General features: G+C 18.7%; 3 protein-coding genes across 10 annotated transcripts in view; all 3 read left to right on the top strand.

The window, feature by feature from the left end:
* Positions 1 to 931, top strand: part of LOC122503966 — a 6,715-nt gene extending 5,784 nt beyond the window's left edge. Inside the window, exons 7-8 of the mRNA XM_043614770.1 lie at positions 56 to 96; positions 729 to 931. Of these exons, the coding sequence (XP_043470705.1) occupies positions 56 to 96; positions 729 to 750 (63 nt within the window). The 3' untranslated portion in view covers positions 751 to 931. The remainder of the gene's footprint in view (positions 1 to 55; positions 97 to 728) is intronic.
* A 1,054-nt stretch (positions 932 to 1,985) lies between these two features.
* Positions 1,986 to 7,347, top strand: LOC122503964. Of its 7 annotated transcripts, none has more exons than XM_043614766.1 (11): positions 1,986 to 2,173; positions 3,363 to 3,485; positions 4,104 to 4,127; positions 4,276 to 4,299; positions 4,448 to 4,471; positions 5,310 to 5,339; positions 5,671 to 5,709; positions 5,970 to 5,990; positions 6,237 to 6,275; positions 6,569 to 6,694; positions 7,092 to 7,347. In XM_043614766.1, exons 1-11 carry the CDS (start codon positions 2,081 to 2,083, stop codon positions 7,161 to 7,163), a joined length of 615 nt encoding a protein of 204 aa, XP_043470701.1. In that variant the 5' UTR covers positions 1,986 to 2,080; the 3' UTR covers positions 7,164 to 7,347. The 7 variants fall into 7 exon arrangements, with proteins under 7 accessions (XP_043470701.1, XP_043470699.1, XP_043470700.1 ...); XM_043614764.1 differs by having other exon boundaries at positions 4,445 to 4,471; XM_043614765.1 differs by having other exon boundaries at positions 4,273 to 4,299.
* Positions 7,348 to 7,783: 436 nt separating this feature from the next.
* On the top strand, positions 7,784 to 15,078 carry LOC122503963. Of its 2 annotated transcripts, none has more exons than XM_043614762.1 (15): positions 7,784 to 7,958; positions 9,394 to 9,423; positions 9,687 to 9,719; positions 9,869 to 9,904; positions 10,024 to 10,065; positions 10,228 to 10,245; positions 10,326 to 10,385; positions 10,786 to 10,809; positions 13,012 to 13,530; positions 13,665 to 13,676; positions 13,840 to 13,881; positions 14,372 to 14,401; positions 14,552 to 14,587; positions 14,709 to 14,750; positions 14,840 to 15,078. In XM_043614762.1, exons 1-15 carry the CDS (start codon positions 7,866 to 7,868, stop codon positions 14,900 to 14,902), a joined length of 1,080 nt encoding a protein of 359 aa, XP_043470697.1. In that variant the 5' UTR covers positions 7,784 to 7,865; the 3' UTR covers positions 14,903 to 15,078. The 2 variants fall into 2 exon arrangements, with proteins under 2 accessions (XP_043470697.1, XP_043470696.1); XM_043614761.1 differs by having other exon boundaries at positions 7,785 to 7,958; positions 14,837 to 15,078.
* The last annotated feature ends 1,150 nt before the right edge of the window (positions 15,079 to 16,228 follow it).

Below are 16,228 nucleotides of genomic sequence, written 5' to 3'. Positions count from 1 at the left end.
TTCAATGAATATTTCTTAAATTGACAACAAACTTATGTAAATAAATACTTTTCAGGTAAAATATCTAACTGGTCTGTTTGCCGTCAAATATTTTCTGTAAGTTTATTTATACTTCATATTAAATAATAAAATTTTTTTTTAGGACATTTAAATTATTATGACGTCACAGCTTTAAAACACATGCTTTGTACAATCTGTGACGTCATAATGTTTCAAATGCCCTTAAAATTAAAAAAAAAAATTTTTTTATTTTTTTTTTATTTTTTCTTTAAATGACATTTGAACTATTATGACGTCACAGCTTTAAAACACAAGCTTTGTACAATCTGTGACGTCATAATGTTTCAAATACCCTTAAAATTAAAAAAAAAAAATTGTTTTTAATTTTTTTAAAATTTTTTTTTTAAATGACATTTGAACTATTATGACCTCACAGCTTTAAAACACATGCTTTATACAAACTGTGACGTCATAATATTTCAAATGCCCTTAAAATTTTTTTTATTTCTTCTATAAAAATTTTTTTAAAAAATGTTTTCTATAAATTTTTTTTAAATGTCATTTAAACCATCATGACGTCACAGCTTTAAAACACTAGCTTTGCACAAACCGTGACGTTATAATGTTTCAAATGCCATTAAAATTTAAAAAAAAAAATTTTTTTTCAACAATTTTCTTTTATTTTTATTTTTTCTATAAATTTAATTATTATATTTCATTCTCGATAGGTATAAGGTAATGAAAAAATAGAAGACGTGGATAAAAATAAAATGACATAAAGAAGATATTCTGGCGTCTTTATATTTTATAATTTCTTGACATTGTTAAACATTCTTTGTAAAACATTAATTTCTATGATAATTATACTACGCAGCCTTGACATTTGTATAAAGTTCTGCCGAATTGTTACAATAAATGGAGTCTATCAGTATATTTTTGATGTTATTTATTTTACCTTACAATTTTAATAATAAAAAAATTAAAAACTGGATTTTTTTTTATTTTATTATTATTTATTTATATTTATTATTATTATTATTATTATTATTATTATTATTAGTATTATTTTTTTTTCTTTTATATTTATCAAAATAATTATATTTTTTTTTTATAAAAATTTTTTCGTTTTGTAAAAAATTGTAAAAATTTAATGTGAAGTGAAAACATGCAGTCGCTATCGATAAAAAGGAAAGAGAATAAAAAAGTATAAAATGAATAGCATATTAAAATAAAAAATTTATATTTTTGAAAATAATTTTTCTACGCAAACAAAAATTTCTTTTTATTAAACCAAACCTGATAATCTACGTTGAAATAAAATAATTATTTATTTTTACGAAAATATAACATTTTTAAGAAACTAAGAATCATTGACAATATTTCATGATTGTTTTCTATTCAAATAAATTATATTTCTTTGTCATAAATCAAATTTGAATAATTTTCCCAAGAGCAAACAAAATTTATTTCCATTCTAGTGTTAAAAATCAATTTGTTAGTTAAATTTTTTGTTTTATTTATTTATATATATAGTTATTTTGCAAAAAAAAAAAAAAAAAAAAGTCTTGGTTTTCTAAACTAAAACCGATTGATTATTCATAATATTATTCGTTAACATTTTTTTTACATTTTTATAATCAATTTTGAAAAAAAAAGTTTTTAATTTCTTTGTAACAAAAAATAAAAAAAAAAATTTTTTTTAACTTAATTTTTTTTTAAATTTGTGTATTTTTGAAACAGTCTTAATTGTTTTAAGAAATAAGTATATTTCGATGGTTAGAAGATATTTTTTATTATTTAAAAAGAATTATTTTGCACATAAAAATAATAGTGAAAAAAATTCTGCAATCAGTTGCAAATGGAAATGAAAAAAAAAAATTTATCAATGATCACGAATAGCGAATGTTGAAAATGGCTTTTTTTAAAGCTGTATTAAAAATAGTCATTAAAGTCATCGGTATATAAAGGATAAATTTTTTGAAAATTTTTACTCAAAATTTGAAATAAATTTAAAGTCAATTTAAATTTTCTTAAATTTTCTTAAACTTGATTTAGAAAATTTCCTGGAAAAAAAATAAAAATGAATAATTCTTGGCGAATTTTATTTTTGATTGTAGGTTGCATTTTCCCAAGACTTATATTGGCAGAGGGCTCAGAAAGTAGTAACAATACGGTAATAAAATTCATTATCATATATTTTATATTTTATAAAATAATTAATATTTATTTTAATTTTATAAAACAATTTTTTAAAATAATCTTATAAAATTTAATTTTTATTTATTTAAATAATATACAAACCTTTAATAATTTTTTTTTAATAATTCTATTATTTTGCAAATATAAAAAAATAAAAAAAAGTAATAATTGTCCTTATTTTATAAATTTTATAAAATAATAAATTTTTTAAATTTAACAAAAAAAATGTGACATTTAATTAAAAAGTAAAAAAAATTGATGTTTAAATTTAATCAACAGAAATTATTAAAAAATTTATAAATATTTTCTTAAATTGTAATTTTTAAAAAGAATTAACTGTTGTTCGAATTATTTTCAAAATAAATTATTCTGCTTTATTATTTTATTTGCTCTTTGCTCATATTTGTTGAATAATAATTATTTTTACATTCAGGGTGAAAAATACTTTTTTGCAAAAAAAAAAAATTAAATTTTATATTTTTTAAAAATTTATATGAACCTTGAAAATGATTGTAACAAATTTTTTTTTTATCAGAAATATAAAAAAGTTCGTGTAAAGAAAAATTATCAATTATTAAAATATAGACATTTTTATTTTTTCGAAAATAAATTTTCCATGAAATAGAATATTATTTTTCGCACGAATTAAAATATGCATTAAAACAGAAAGTTTTTTACGTTTTTAAAAATAAAGTTTTATTAAAAAAGTAATAAAATTATTTCAATTAGTTGCAAAAATCGTGAGGTGAAAATAACATTTTTCATTTATAGCAAAAAATAAAATTCAAAAAGAAGAAAAAATAAATATTTTGTCTAATAAAAACATTTTTTTTACTTAAAAATTTTTTTAAATTTAAGTTACATTATTTTTCGTACATACATAAAATGTAGATTAAAATAGAAAACATTTCATTTTGATATTAAAAAAAATTTCTATATTACTGAAGATAGATTCTTTACTTCCATATACGTGATAACTAAAGTCAAATAAAAAATTTTTTCGAAAATGATTTATATTATCGAGATCATAAAAATTTGGTATTTTTCATGTTTTGCATGAATTTTTAAAAAATTAATAAAATAAGATTTAAAAATAAGGAAAAAGCAAAATAGAAATAAAACACGAAGAAAATAAAAAATTGTATTTTCATAACGCCAATAAGGATGAAGATCCATTTTACGATCCGTCTATTGACCCATTACATATGGCTGGTGATATCGAAAATAATAATACACGTGTTGCAAGAGGAAGAGGAGGAGGGCAGATGATTAGTAGTCGATATTCGGTAATATAACATTTTATTTACTTATTTTTTCTTTTAATTTAAATTATTATTTTCTTAATAGTTAATTATACTTATAGCTCTTCATCTCAATTATTATTTTTCAAAAGTATTTATAATTCGCAGATATTCAATTATGTTTAAATTTTTTTTTTAAATTCTCGTTAAAATTTCAATTTAACTTTATAAATAATAAAATATTCTTCTCTAAAATTCAATATTATTATCAAAAATTAAAAAAAATTTAACATAAATTCAATTTACCAAAATTTTTTTTTACAAATTTCTTCAAAAATCATTCGTAATTATTTTCATAAATGAATAAAAATTTTTTTTTAGGAATTTAATTATTTTCAAAAAAAAATCAAAAAATTTCATTTATGAAAATTCGTAATTGACAAATAAAATTTATAGAAACAAATTATGCATTTGGGAATATTCTCTATTTTTTAATTATAATTTTTTAACAAAATTAACAATTTTCTATTTTTTATATCATAAAATAGGAGAAAACTTTGCATAATTTAGATCAGTTACATGAAATTTGTTATAAAAAAAGCATATAATAAACGAAATTGCTATATTTTTAGATTATTATAGTTAATTTAAATTTTTTTACAGAATAGAAGGAAAAACCCTCAACCGGTAATTTTCAATTTAAATTGACAGGAAAATAATTTTTTTTTTTGAAAAATTAATTTTTCTTAATTTAATCTGTTCTCGCCCATAAACAGGGGGGCGTAAATAACATTTTATGTCTCTTTATAAAAATATTTTTGTTTTCTTACAGCAGCCTAGTGGGGGCGGCTATCAACCGGTAATTTTCAATTTAAATTGACAGGAAAATAATTTTTTTTTTGAAAAATTAATTTTTCTTAATTTAATCTATTCTCGCCCATAAACAGAGGCGTGAATAACATTAATTTATGTCTCTTTATAAAAATATTTTTATTTTCTTACAGCAGCCTAGTGGGGGCGGCTATCAACCGGTAATTTTCAATTTAAATTGACAGGAAACTAATTTCACACTTTGCACTTGATGATTAATTTTAAAAATTCCTGCAACGAATTTTATTATTCGCGAAAGAATTGAAATATTTATAAAAATAATTTAATCCTTTGCAGAGAATTTTATAAAAATATTTAAATAATTCATTTTTGTCGATTAATTTTATGCAAATTCTAAAAACAATTGAATTCCTGAGAAATTTTTATTATTCACGAAAAGAATTGAATTCTTCCGAAGGATTTAATTAAAATTTTTTTAAATAATTGAATTTACAAGAAAAAAATTTATTACTTTTAAAAAGTAATTTAATTCTTGTGATGAATATTGTTATTTATGAAAATAATTGAATTTTGCAAAGAATTTTATTAAAATCCATGAAAATAATTGAATTTTCGGGAATAATTTTGTTATTTATCTTTAATAATTGAATTCTTCGGAAGAATTATTTATGTAAATAATTGAATTTAGAAAGCGAAGAATTTTATTAAAATCTAAAAGAATAATTGAATGATTTGAAAAAATTGTATTAAAATTGTATTTAAAATAATTGATTTCTTTCGAACAATTTTATTAAAATATTTGAAAATAATTAAATTTCAATGAAAAATTCTAATATTTTTTGTAAATAATTGAAATCTTCTAAAAGAATTTTAAAAATAACTTATTTTTAAATAATTGTTTTCTTCGAGGAATTGAAATTAAATTTTTAAAAATGATTATATTTTTTAATTAATTCCTGTAAAATTGTGTATTAAAAATAATTGAAATCCTGCGATGAATTTTATTTATGAATCTATTTTTTAAAATTTTTTTTACAGAATGGAGCTAACGGAGCCGGAGGTCAACGGGTAATTTTCAAATTTAAATTGTCAGGAAAATAATTTTCTTTGAAATATTAATTTTTTTTTACGAACAATTTTTTATTTCGTACTAGAGTTTAAAAATTAATTTCGGCATTTAGCGAATTTATTGTTTGCATCTTTGTTCCCTTTGACAAAAATTTCCAAATGTTTTTGAAATATATATTAAAAATCTGATTTTTTGAAAAGAAAGAATTATGATTTTTATTTTTGAGTTCAAATTACGATAATGAAGATAATGTTTAACACATTTTTTTTAATCAAGAAAAAACGAAAACCTATAAAGTCTTTATATAGAAATATTTTCTGTTATTTTCAGAATAGACATGATCAACATGATTTTCGTGCTTCGGGGACGGTAATTTTTAGTACTAATTATTATTTTAAAAATTAAGTCACTAGAAAAAGAAAGAATGCTTAAAATAATTTTCGTTGAAGAATTATTATTATTATTATTATTATTATTATTATTATTATTATTATTATTATTAAAAAAATTATTAAATTTTAATAAAATAAAATTAAAATTTTAAATAAAATAATAAAATTTGAATATTATATTAAAAAGTTCAATAAAATTGTGCCTTTTTTATAAAAATATTTACTTTTATTTTACAGACGAAAAAACCAGGGAAAGATGTAATTATTGATAATAACAGTTATTATTCTAAAAATTAATTTACCTAAAATAATTTTAAGAATTAAAAATATTTAATTATTATTACAGTAAATTTATTATTTTTAATAATTTTTTTTTACTATCATTATATTTATTATAGTATTTATTATTATGATTATTATTATTTTGATTTTATTTTGTTTTATAATAGTGAAAATTTTAATTTTATTAATATTAAAAAATTTTTTTTCTACTTTTTCCAACAGCAACGTGGTTCAAATCATGCCACTGAGATACCACCAATTGTAATGTTTATAGATAATAATTTTTTCTTATAGTTCATAATATTAATAAGCATAATTTTTTTTTTCATTACATTTACAATATATATAGTAATTTTTTAATTTTCTATAACTTGAAATATTAGTGAAGAAATTTAATTTTTGAAAATTTAAAGAAATAGAAAATATTCTTAAAATAGAAAAAATTTATGATTCATTTTCAAATTTAAGCAAATAAGTAATATTTTTAAAATTTGAATATAATATTTGTTATTTATGTAATAGCAATGTTCATGTTATATGTTTTTTTTCTGAAGGAAATAAACAAACATAAAGATGACATAAAAGAGGAATTCGATAAACAAGCGGAAAAATTTCTTAAGGACATAAATTCATCTAAAAATGAAACTAAAGATAAAAAGGAAAATGAAAGCTCAGAAGGAGTAAGTATATAAAAGCATAATATAAAATTATTTACCCTTACGTTAATGAGCATATTTTTTGAATTATTTAATTTGAATTAATTCTTAATTCTTAATTGCAAAAACAAATTTTGCATACAATTATCGACAATTGATAAATAATATAATTGCAGAAATTATTTACCGACAATTATCGACAATTGAAAACCGAACATTTTAAATCATTTACCAATGTTAGGAACAGTTTTTTTTTATTAATTTCATGAATATAAATACTAATTATTTAATTATTTACATATAATATTAATATTTATATTTTTATATATTTTTTATATTAATATTTATATTAATTTTTATTTATTTTATTTATTATTAAAAATAATCACTAAAAAGTAACAAAAAAAAAATTTCTTTCCAGGAGAGGATAATAAGGGTGTCGAAGATAAATGCTCCTTTCAATATAAAAATTTCCGTACTCCCTGCAGAATAAAAATATTGTTTTCTACGAAAAATAATTTTTAAAGCAAATCAATTTGTTTTGAATTAAAAATAATGACTTATATTACTTTATTAATTAATTAATTGGTGTCGGGAATAATATGGGATAATTATATTGTATTTTCTTAATTAATGATAAACCATTTTATTGTCAATAAAAAAAAAAAAAAAATTTCTTGAAATAAGTAAAATAATTTTTCTTTCTTTATTCCTAAAAATTATTATAATCCTATTAAATTGGGCAGTTTCTTTTTAAAATAAAAAAAAATCAATAAAGAGGGAATAATTTAAATCCATTATTATCCTAGGGTAATAATGAGTACTTTCTTGACCTGTGAATAATGTCAATAAAGTACACTTTTTTCCATTAGGGTAATAATGGACACTTTATTCCCCGCTTGGCTAAAATAAAAATAAAAATAATAATAATAATAATAAAAAAAAAAAAAAAAAAAAAAAAAAAAAAAAAAAATTAAAAAGTCTACATTACAATTTGTAGATATTTGTACAATCAGTTACAAAGGGTAATATAAATTATCAGTCAACACGACTGCCAAAAGTTTTAAAAAGTTTCTTTTTTTAAAGCTATAAAAAAAATGAACGTAAAAAATCATTTGGTATATAAAGAACGAATTTTGTAAAATTTTTCAAAAAGTGGAAATAAGTTTATTCATTCTCGAAAATAAAAGTAAAAATGAATCATGGCTGGCCTCTTCTAATTTTTATTCTTCACTGTACTTTGACAGCAATATTGTTGAAGGGTACAATCTGGAATCACAATGACAAGGTAATAAAATTAATTATTAAAAAAGAAATCATAATAGGTAGTAATGAAGGAAACATTTTTAATTTAATTTAAAATTTTATTAAAATATTTTTGGTAAATTGTTTAATTTTTTAATTTTTTAATTTTTTAATTTTTCTTATGGGACCATTCAAGTATTATACGTAAGCATTTAAGGGGGAGGGGGGGTCTAGCTATTGCTTATTTCCATTAGAAAAAATGGCGCTAATGCATATAAATAATCTTACATGGGGGAGGGGGGGGGGGTCTAAAAACCTGAAAAATATGCTTACGTAATACTTGAATGGCCCCTATGCTTTACATACACTTTTGGAAAAATTTTGAAAAACTTATACCTTTACCTTAAAGTTTAGAAATAATTACGTATTAATAATATTTTGCTAAATATTTAATAATCGATTGAAAAATTGATAATTAATGAAATAATTGACAACTAATGAAATAATAAATATTTCCATATTATAAGAGTAATAAAAAAAATAAATTTTTTTTTTTTTTTTTTTATTATAATAGTTATAATAATAGAATTTTTAAAAACTATTGTTCTAACTTTAAACATTATTATTTTTTATTTCAGAAAAATGTATCTTTTGTTTTAAAAAAACATTAATTTTTAAAAAAAAAATATTCAACTATGTTAAGATATTAAAATTTTTTCCTGTTTAAAAATTATCTATTATCTATTCGAAAAGAAAAATTATTTTCGTTATTATTGATTCAGTTTTCAAGCTAAAAAAAAAAATTTTGGAGATAAATAAAAAAGACAATAAAAAATTAACAGTGAAAAACTAGATTTTTTAAAATTTAATTATTATTCTTTATTTTTTTATATTATTTTCTATCTTAGAAAAATCTTTAAATTTTATTGTATTGCGGCACGAAATTGCGAGGATGAAAATATCGCAGAAACCTAATAAAGAAAATATTTTATTTTTGACAAAATTTTTTCGTAAAATTCAAAAATTCTTTAATTTTATAAGCAAAAATTATTTTATTGGAAAAAATATTTATCAAATCAAGTTTTAAATAAAATTAAAGTAAATTCTTTGCGCGCAGTAAGACATGAAATTTCATATTCTCGTTATTTTTTAAAACTATTTGCTATCTTAAAAAATAGATATTTTGAAATTTCATAAAAATGGAAAAATTATTTTTATTTTATGTGAGTGAATAATATCAAATATTGAAAAAATAATCTAAATTAAAGAATTTGAAAATATTATAAATTAAGTTTTACTGAAAATCGGTTCAAAATGTTTTTTTCTTTTTCTGAAAACAACAGAAAAAAGTGTAATTTATTTTTGAAAATAATAATTTATTTTATATTTTTTTTAATATATATTTTAGATATTTTATAATATATTATATATTTTTAAAAATTTAACAAGTAGAATGCAAAATTAAATTTTTTTTTAAGACAACTACCACCACAACCACCGAAGAACCTGTGAGTACTTTATTATAGTATTGAGCAAAAGTAATTTTATTCATTGTTTCTATAAATTTTATAGTCTTTACATAAAAATAAATTTAATTTAATTTATATTTTTTAATCTTATTTCATTGTATTAAACTTAATTTAAAAATGAATTTTGGGGTAGCTGATTACGAATTTAAAGTCGGATTTTTAAAATTCAAAATGGCGGATCCAATATGGAAGACGAAATTTTGATAAAAAATATACAAAAATATTTACTTTTTCATTTTCAGAAGCGTACGTCAACATCATCATCAAGAGAAAGGGTATATTTTTATTAAATTTTATAATGATTATTACAAAGTTTATGCAAATTTATTTTATTTTCTATATAAATTAAAAATTAAAATTAAAATCATGAAATAATTAAAAAGTTTTTTTTAGTTTATTAATAAATTTTTTTTTATTTCAATAGGAAGGTGCAGAAATTAAACCAACAACAGAAAAAAGTGTAAGTTATTTTTTTTTAAATTTATTTTATAATTTTTGTTGATATTATATATTATAATATATTATGTATTTTAATAATTTAACAATTTGAATGGAAAATTAAATTGATTTTTTTTAAAGGTAACTACCAGCACAACTACTACCACAACCACCGAAGAACCTGTGAGTAATTTATTATAGTATTGAACAAAAGTAATTTTATTCATTGTTTCTATAAATTTTATAGTGTTTTCATGAAAATAAATTTTATTTGATTTTATTCAATTAATTTAATTTGATTTGATTTAATTTAATTGAATAATTAATTTTTTACTTTTAAAAAAGGATTATGGTGATTATGAGGTAAAATACAGACTACTAATTTTTTTTAAATTACTTTATTTACTTACATTGAAATTAATAACATTTTTTCGTTTCTAAAGGATTATGATGATAATGATATTGAAGAAGATTATAATGAAGACAATGAAGTTAAAGAACCGGTAAGTATAATTTAGTAAACAATATTAATCATTCTAAGTTAATTTTATTTTAAATTTTCAAAAAGGAAGATAAAAATTTAATTATTAATTTTAACAATATTTTCAAGCTGCTGCTGATAAATTGAATACCAGCAACAAATTTTTATTATTCATGAAAGAATTTTAATATTATTTTAATATATACCCTTATTATAAAACAAATTTAATTCTTACGAAGAATATTATAAAAATTTTTAAATAATTGAACTCCGTTTGGAAATTTTATGAAAATAGTAGATATTGAAAATCATTGAATTGCGAAAAATTTTTAAAAATAATTAAATTTTACAAAGAATACTATTAAAATTTTTGAGAATATTAATTTATGTCTCTTTATGAAAATATTTTAATTTTTTTGCAGCCTTCGCCCAACACTCCCAATCAGGTAAATTTTTAACATAATTGAATTAACAAAAAAAAAATGTATTACTTTTAAAAATAATTTAATTCTTGTGATGAATATTGATATTTATGAAAATAATTGAATTTTGCAAAGAATTTTATTAAAATCCGTAAAAAAATTGAATTTTCGGGAATAATTTTGTTATTTATCTTTAATAATTGAATTCTTCGGAAGAATTATTTATGTAAATAATTGAATTTAGAAAGCGAAGAATTTTATTAAAATCTAAAAGAATAATTGAATTATTTCTAAAAAATTTAATTAAAATTTTATTTAAATAAATTAATTTCTTTCGACCAATTTTATTAAAATATTTAACAATAATTAAATTTCAGTGAAAAAATCTAATATTTTTTGTAAATAAATAAATTCTTTTAAAGAAATTTAAAAAAAAACTTTTTTTTAAACAATTGATTGTTTTGAGGAATGGAGATTAAATTTTTAGAGAATAATTACATTTTTTGAGCAATTTTTATTTTTATTTTTGAAAATAATTCAATTCTTCATAAAGAATTTTATAAACATTATTTTAAGTAATTAATTTTTTCGAAATATAATAAATATTATGAAAATTTTATTTTAATTAATTGAATTCCTAAGAATTTTTTATTATTCATACGAAAAGAATTGAATTCTTTTGAAGATTTTTATAAAAAATTTAAAAAAAAAAAATTTTTTTTTTTTTTTTTAATTTCTGTTTGGAAATTTTATGAAAATAGTAGATATAAAAAAATTATTTAATTGCGAAAAGTTTTTAAAAATAATTACATTTCACAAAGAATTCTATTAAAATTCTTGAGAATAATTGAATGTCTGCGTGTGGCATTTTATTAAATTTTTTTTTAAAAATAATTGAATTCCTGAAAAGAATTTTATTATTTATAAAAATAATTGAATTCTTGCGAATGATTTTATTAGAATTATTTGAAATAATTGAATTTTTAAGAAAAAATTAATTATTTTCTTTTAATTTTATTAAAATATTTTTAAATAATTGAAATCCTGTGAAAAATTCTAATATTTTCGTAAATAATTGAATTCTTCCAAAGAATTTTAAAAAACATTTTTTTAAATAATTGATTGTTTCGAGGAATGGAATATAAATTTTAAAGAATAATTACATTTTTTGACCAATTCCTGTAAAATTGTGTATTAAAAATAATATTGAAGTGCGGCACCAAATTTTATTAAAATTTTCAAAATTAATCGTATTCACAAGAAAAAATGTATTTCTTTTAAAAATAATTGAATTCTTGTGATAAAAATGATTTATTTATTTATGATTAAATTTTGCAAAGAATTTTATTAACATTTCTCAAAATAATTGAATTTTCGGGAATTTCGGTGATTTTTATTATTTATGTAAATAATTGAATTCTTGGGAAGAATTCAAAAAGAATTGAATTTCTGTAAAAAATTTTGTTATTTTAGAAAATAATTGAATTCTTCATAAGAATTTTATAAACATTGTTTTAAATAATTAATTTTTTCGAAATATAATAAATATTATAAAAATTTTATTTTAAATAATTGAATTCTTGTGAAAAACTTTATGTGTGAAAATAATTTAATTCTTGTGGAAAACTTTATTTGTGAAAATAATTGAATTTTTCGATTAATTAATTTAAAATAGTGTGGAAAATAATTGAAATTCTTCGATGAGTTTTATTGTTTATGAAAATAATTGAATTCTTGAATCTTGCTTAAAAATTTATCAAAATTTTTTTTCAAAAATTGAATATTTCCATGAAAAAAGTTATTATTAGTGAAAATAATTGAATTATTGTGAAGAATTGAATTACATATAAATTTTGTTCAATAATTGATTTATTCGAAATTTTTTTGAAAATGCTTTTCATAAAATTGAAATCCTGTGTAAATTTTATTATTTATGAAAATAATTGAATTTTGGATGAATTTTATAAAATTTTTTTTTAAATAATTGAATTCTTTGCGAAATTTTATGAAAATACTAGATATTGAAAATAATTGAATTTCGAATATTTTTCGAAAATAATTGAATCGTTTTGAAGAATTTGGATTATAATTTTTGAGAATAATTTTTTGATTTCTAGTATTATTTTTAACAATAATTTTCATGATCAGCAGCTCATAAAATTTAAAAAAAAGTCTTGAGATGTTGATAAAAATTAAAAATAACCAAATTTAATTTTTATTTTGCAGCCAGAAAATAAGAAATATGATGTAGATTTAATGTCACATTTTAAGATTGCGACTAAATTCTTTAGAATAATTAAAAATCTATTTGAATGTAAGAAAACACCAGAAAACGATAATACACCAATTGCTGAATCAAATATTCCACTAGTTTTGGATTTACTAGTTGAGAGTGTGCAAAGAAATGTTCAAAAAAATTATAAATCACCTTTGAAAAATCCTTATATAAATATAACGCAAGAGATAATAAAATTAATGCCAAAAGACTGTGGTGCACACAGAGTTAAAAATAATGAAACAGTTTTTAAACTTTGGAAAATTATCAAAAGATATAAAAAAAATTTTCCAACTCAGAATGATAGCGTTGAATACGCAAAATGCTATGCAAGCTGCCTTGCTAAATTAAATGACATAAGAAAAGAACTTGTTAAATTTAACTTGGAAAGTCGTACTGGTTCCAGAAGGGAATTGAACAAGTATTTAAGTGGACAACGACTCGGAATTAAGGGTTGTAGAAAATTGAAGGTAAATAATAAATATATGAATTTTATTTAAGTTATTCTACTTCAAAAATTTTAATTTTCTTTCATCAAATTTCATTCTTTAATTAATTTTTAATATTTCTAAAAAATATTTGTTTTTTCTTCTACTTTCCTTAGAGTGGACCAGAGGTTCGTGATATCTTAAATTTTTAATTTTGTAAATAATTTTTGTTTAATAATTCGTTAATAATTTATTTTATATTTTTTTTTATATATTTTAGATATTATAATATATTATATATTTTAATAATTTAACAAGTAGAATGGAAAATTAAATTGAATTTTTTTAAAGACAACTGCCAGTACAACTATTACCACAACCACCAGAAAACCTGTGAGTAATTTATTATGGTATTTAAATATTTAGAAAAATAATTTAATTTTTGAGAAAAATTTTATAAAAATTTTTAAATAATTGATTTCTTTCGACAAATTTTATGCAAATTGTAATTTAAATAATTGAATTATTTTGAGAAATTTTTATTATTCAGGAAAATAATTGAATTCTTACGAAAAGATTATTACAAAAAATTTTTTAAATAATTGAATTTTGTTAGAAAATTTTATGAAAATAGTAGATATTAAAAATCATTGAATTGCAAAAAGTTTTTAAAAAATAAAAAAAAATAAAAATAATTTTTTTTGTAAATAATTGAAATCTTCTTGAAAAAAAAATTTTTTTTTAAATAATTGAATTCTTCATAAGAATTTTATAAACATTATTTTAAATAATTAATTTTTTCGAAATATAATAAAAATTATGATAATTTTATTTTAATATTCTGTGTGTCCATATACAAAAATATTTACTTTTTGATTTTCAGAGGCGTACGTCACCATCATCAAGAGAAAGGGTATATTTTTATTACATTTTATAATAATTATTACAAAGTTTATGAAAATTTATTTTATTTTTTAGATAAATTAAAAATTAAAATCATGAAATAAATAAAAATTTTTTTAGTGCTTTAATTTTAATAAAATTTTTTTTTTTATTTCAATAGGAAGGTGCAGAAATTAAACCAACAACAGAAAAAAGTGTAAGTTATTTTTTTTTAATAATTTATTTTATAATTTTTGTTTATATTATATATTATAATATATTATGTATTTTAATAATTTAACAAGTAGAATGGAAAATTGAATTGATTTTTTTTAAAGGTAACTACCAGCACAACTACTACCACAACCACCAAAAAACCTGTGAGTAATTTATTATAGTATTTAACAAAAGTAATTATTAATAATAGTTATTATTTTAAAATTAATTTTTTGTGTTCTTATTCCAGCAGCAACGTAATTCAGATAGTACTGCAATAAATATATTAAAATTAATTGATTTACTTAAGGGGTAAGGCCACTGTAAACGCCAAAAAAAAAAAACAGTTTTCAAGAACCGAACAAGCGTTAGCGAGTGAGGTGTATGTCGCTTGTTACTTTATTAATTGGTGGCGGAAATAATATATGGGATAATTATTGTATTTTCTTAATAATAGTGAAGGTTTACAATACTTGATCATTTTATTGTCAATAAAGAAAAAAATTTGTTGAAAAAAGTAAAATAATTTTTCTTTCTTTATTCCTAATATAATTCATTTGAGTACCTTGACATGGGAACAAGGTTAATAAAGTACACTTTATTGCCCTTGGGTAAAAATGGTCTTTTTATTGACCTGCAAGTGGTCAATAAAGTATACTTTTTTTACCTAGGGCAATAATGGGCACTTTATTCCCCGCTTAGCTATAAGGGTACATTTATAGAGTGCATAACATTTTTTTTTTATTCTTAGATATCGCGTTTTTATTTTTTTCATCTTTTTAAGCCTTCTCAACAATTCACAGCGTAATTTTTTTAATTATTAATTTATTATAATATGCACTATCAATTTACTACTGACCGTATATTATAATATACATCACTCATTGTATGAAAACAGGCGTGAAAACAAGTTACTAATATATAAATATAAATTATTTTAAAAAAATTAAATTATAAATTCATAATTGTTTTTATAAAGTATATATATTTTTTTTATTTATGTAAATTAACGGAAATTGTACATTTGCTCAGAATCTCGTCACCCTTGACAAATAAAAAGCGCAGCCAACAGCCGGATATAGTAAAAAATAAAAATAAATAGCTGGTAGTGATTAAAAAAAAATTTTTTAATGAAAAATTATTTTTTATTTAGTCACGAAAATATAAAAACATAAAGGCCTTTTTAAAATTATTAAAAATTTCTAAAATTAAAAAAAATTCTTTAAAATATAAAAATGTCAAGATGAAATTTGACAAAATTTTAAATTATAATTTTTAAAAATTATTTTTGGAAATAGTTATTTTTAAAAAAAAATTTAATTACACTTTTTTAAGAAACAAGTTTTTTTCGGAATTTCTAAATTAAATTATGCAAAACTTGAATACTTTTTGTTAAACAAAATGTTATATATTATATTTATAATATTATATATTTAAAATTTTTTTTATATATTAAATATATAAAATAATAAAATTAAAAAAAAAATTATATATATACATGTATATATGCATAAATATAGTGAAATATCTTTTTCCCACATATTTCAAGAATTCTATACGTACGCGCGCGCTCTCTTGTTTCTGTGTACATACATATATATAGAGTTGCCTTTCTTTTTTCTTGTTTTTTTAAACTTTTTTT

This window comes from Leptopilina heterotoma, unplaced genomic scaffold (assembly GCF_015476425.1).
Source record: "Leptopilina heterotoma isolate Lh14 unplaced genomic scaffold, ASM1547642v1 Lhet_275, whole genome shotgun sequence".
NCBI lineage: Eukaryota > Metazoa > Arthropoda > Insecta > Hymenoptera > Figitidae > Leptopilina > Leptopilina heterotoma.
Note: the sequence above shows the minus strand (reverse complement) of the source record. Positions and strands in the feature narration are given on the sequence as shown.

What these genes read in the sequence shown, in the direction of transcription:
- LOC122503964 (XM_043614763.1), top strand. Translation starts at nt 2,081, where the DNA reads ATGAATAATTCTTGGCGAATTTTATTTTTGATTGTAGGTTGCATTTTC. An exon ending in GAAGGAAAAACCCTCAACCG is followed by an intron (nt 4,128 to 4,272) that starts GTAATTTTCAAT and finishes GTTTTCTTACAG; the next exon opens with CAGCCTAGTGGGGGCGGCTA. An exon ending in AAAATGAAAGCTCAGAAGGA is followed by an intron (nt 6,695 to 7,091) that starts GTAAGTATATAA and finishes ATTTCTTTCCAG; the next exon opens with GAGAGGATAATAAGGGTGTC.
- LOC122503963 (XM_043614761.1), top strand. Translation starts at nt 7,866, where the DNA reads ATGAATCATGGCTGGCCTCTTCTAATTTTTATTCTTCACTGTACTTTG. An exon ending in TCTGGAATCACAATGACAAG is followed by an intron (nt 7,959 to 9,393) that starts GTAATAAAATTA and finishes TTTTTTTTTAAG; the next exon opens with ACAACTACCACCACAACCAC. An exon ending in CACCATCATCAAGAGAAAGG is followed by an intron (nt 14,402 to 14,551) that starts GTATATTTTTAT and finishes TTATTTCAATAG; the next exon opens with GAAGGTGCAGAAATTAAACC.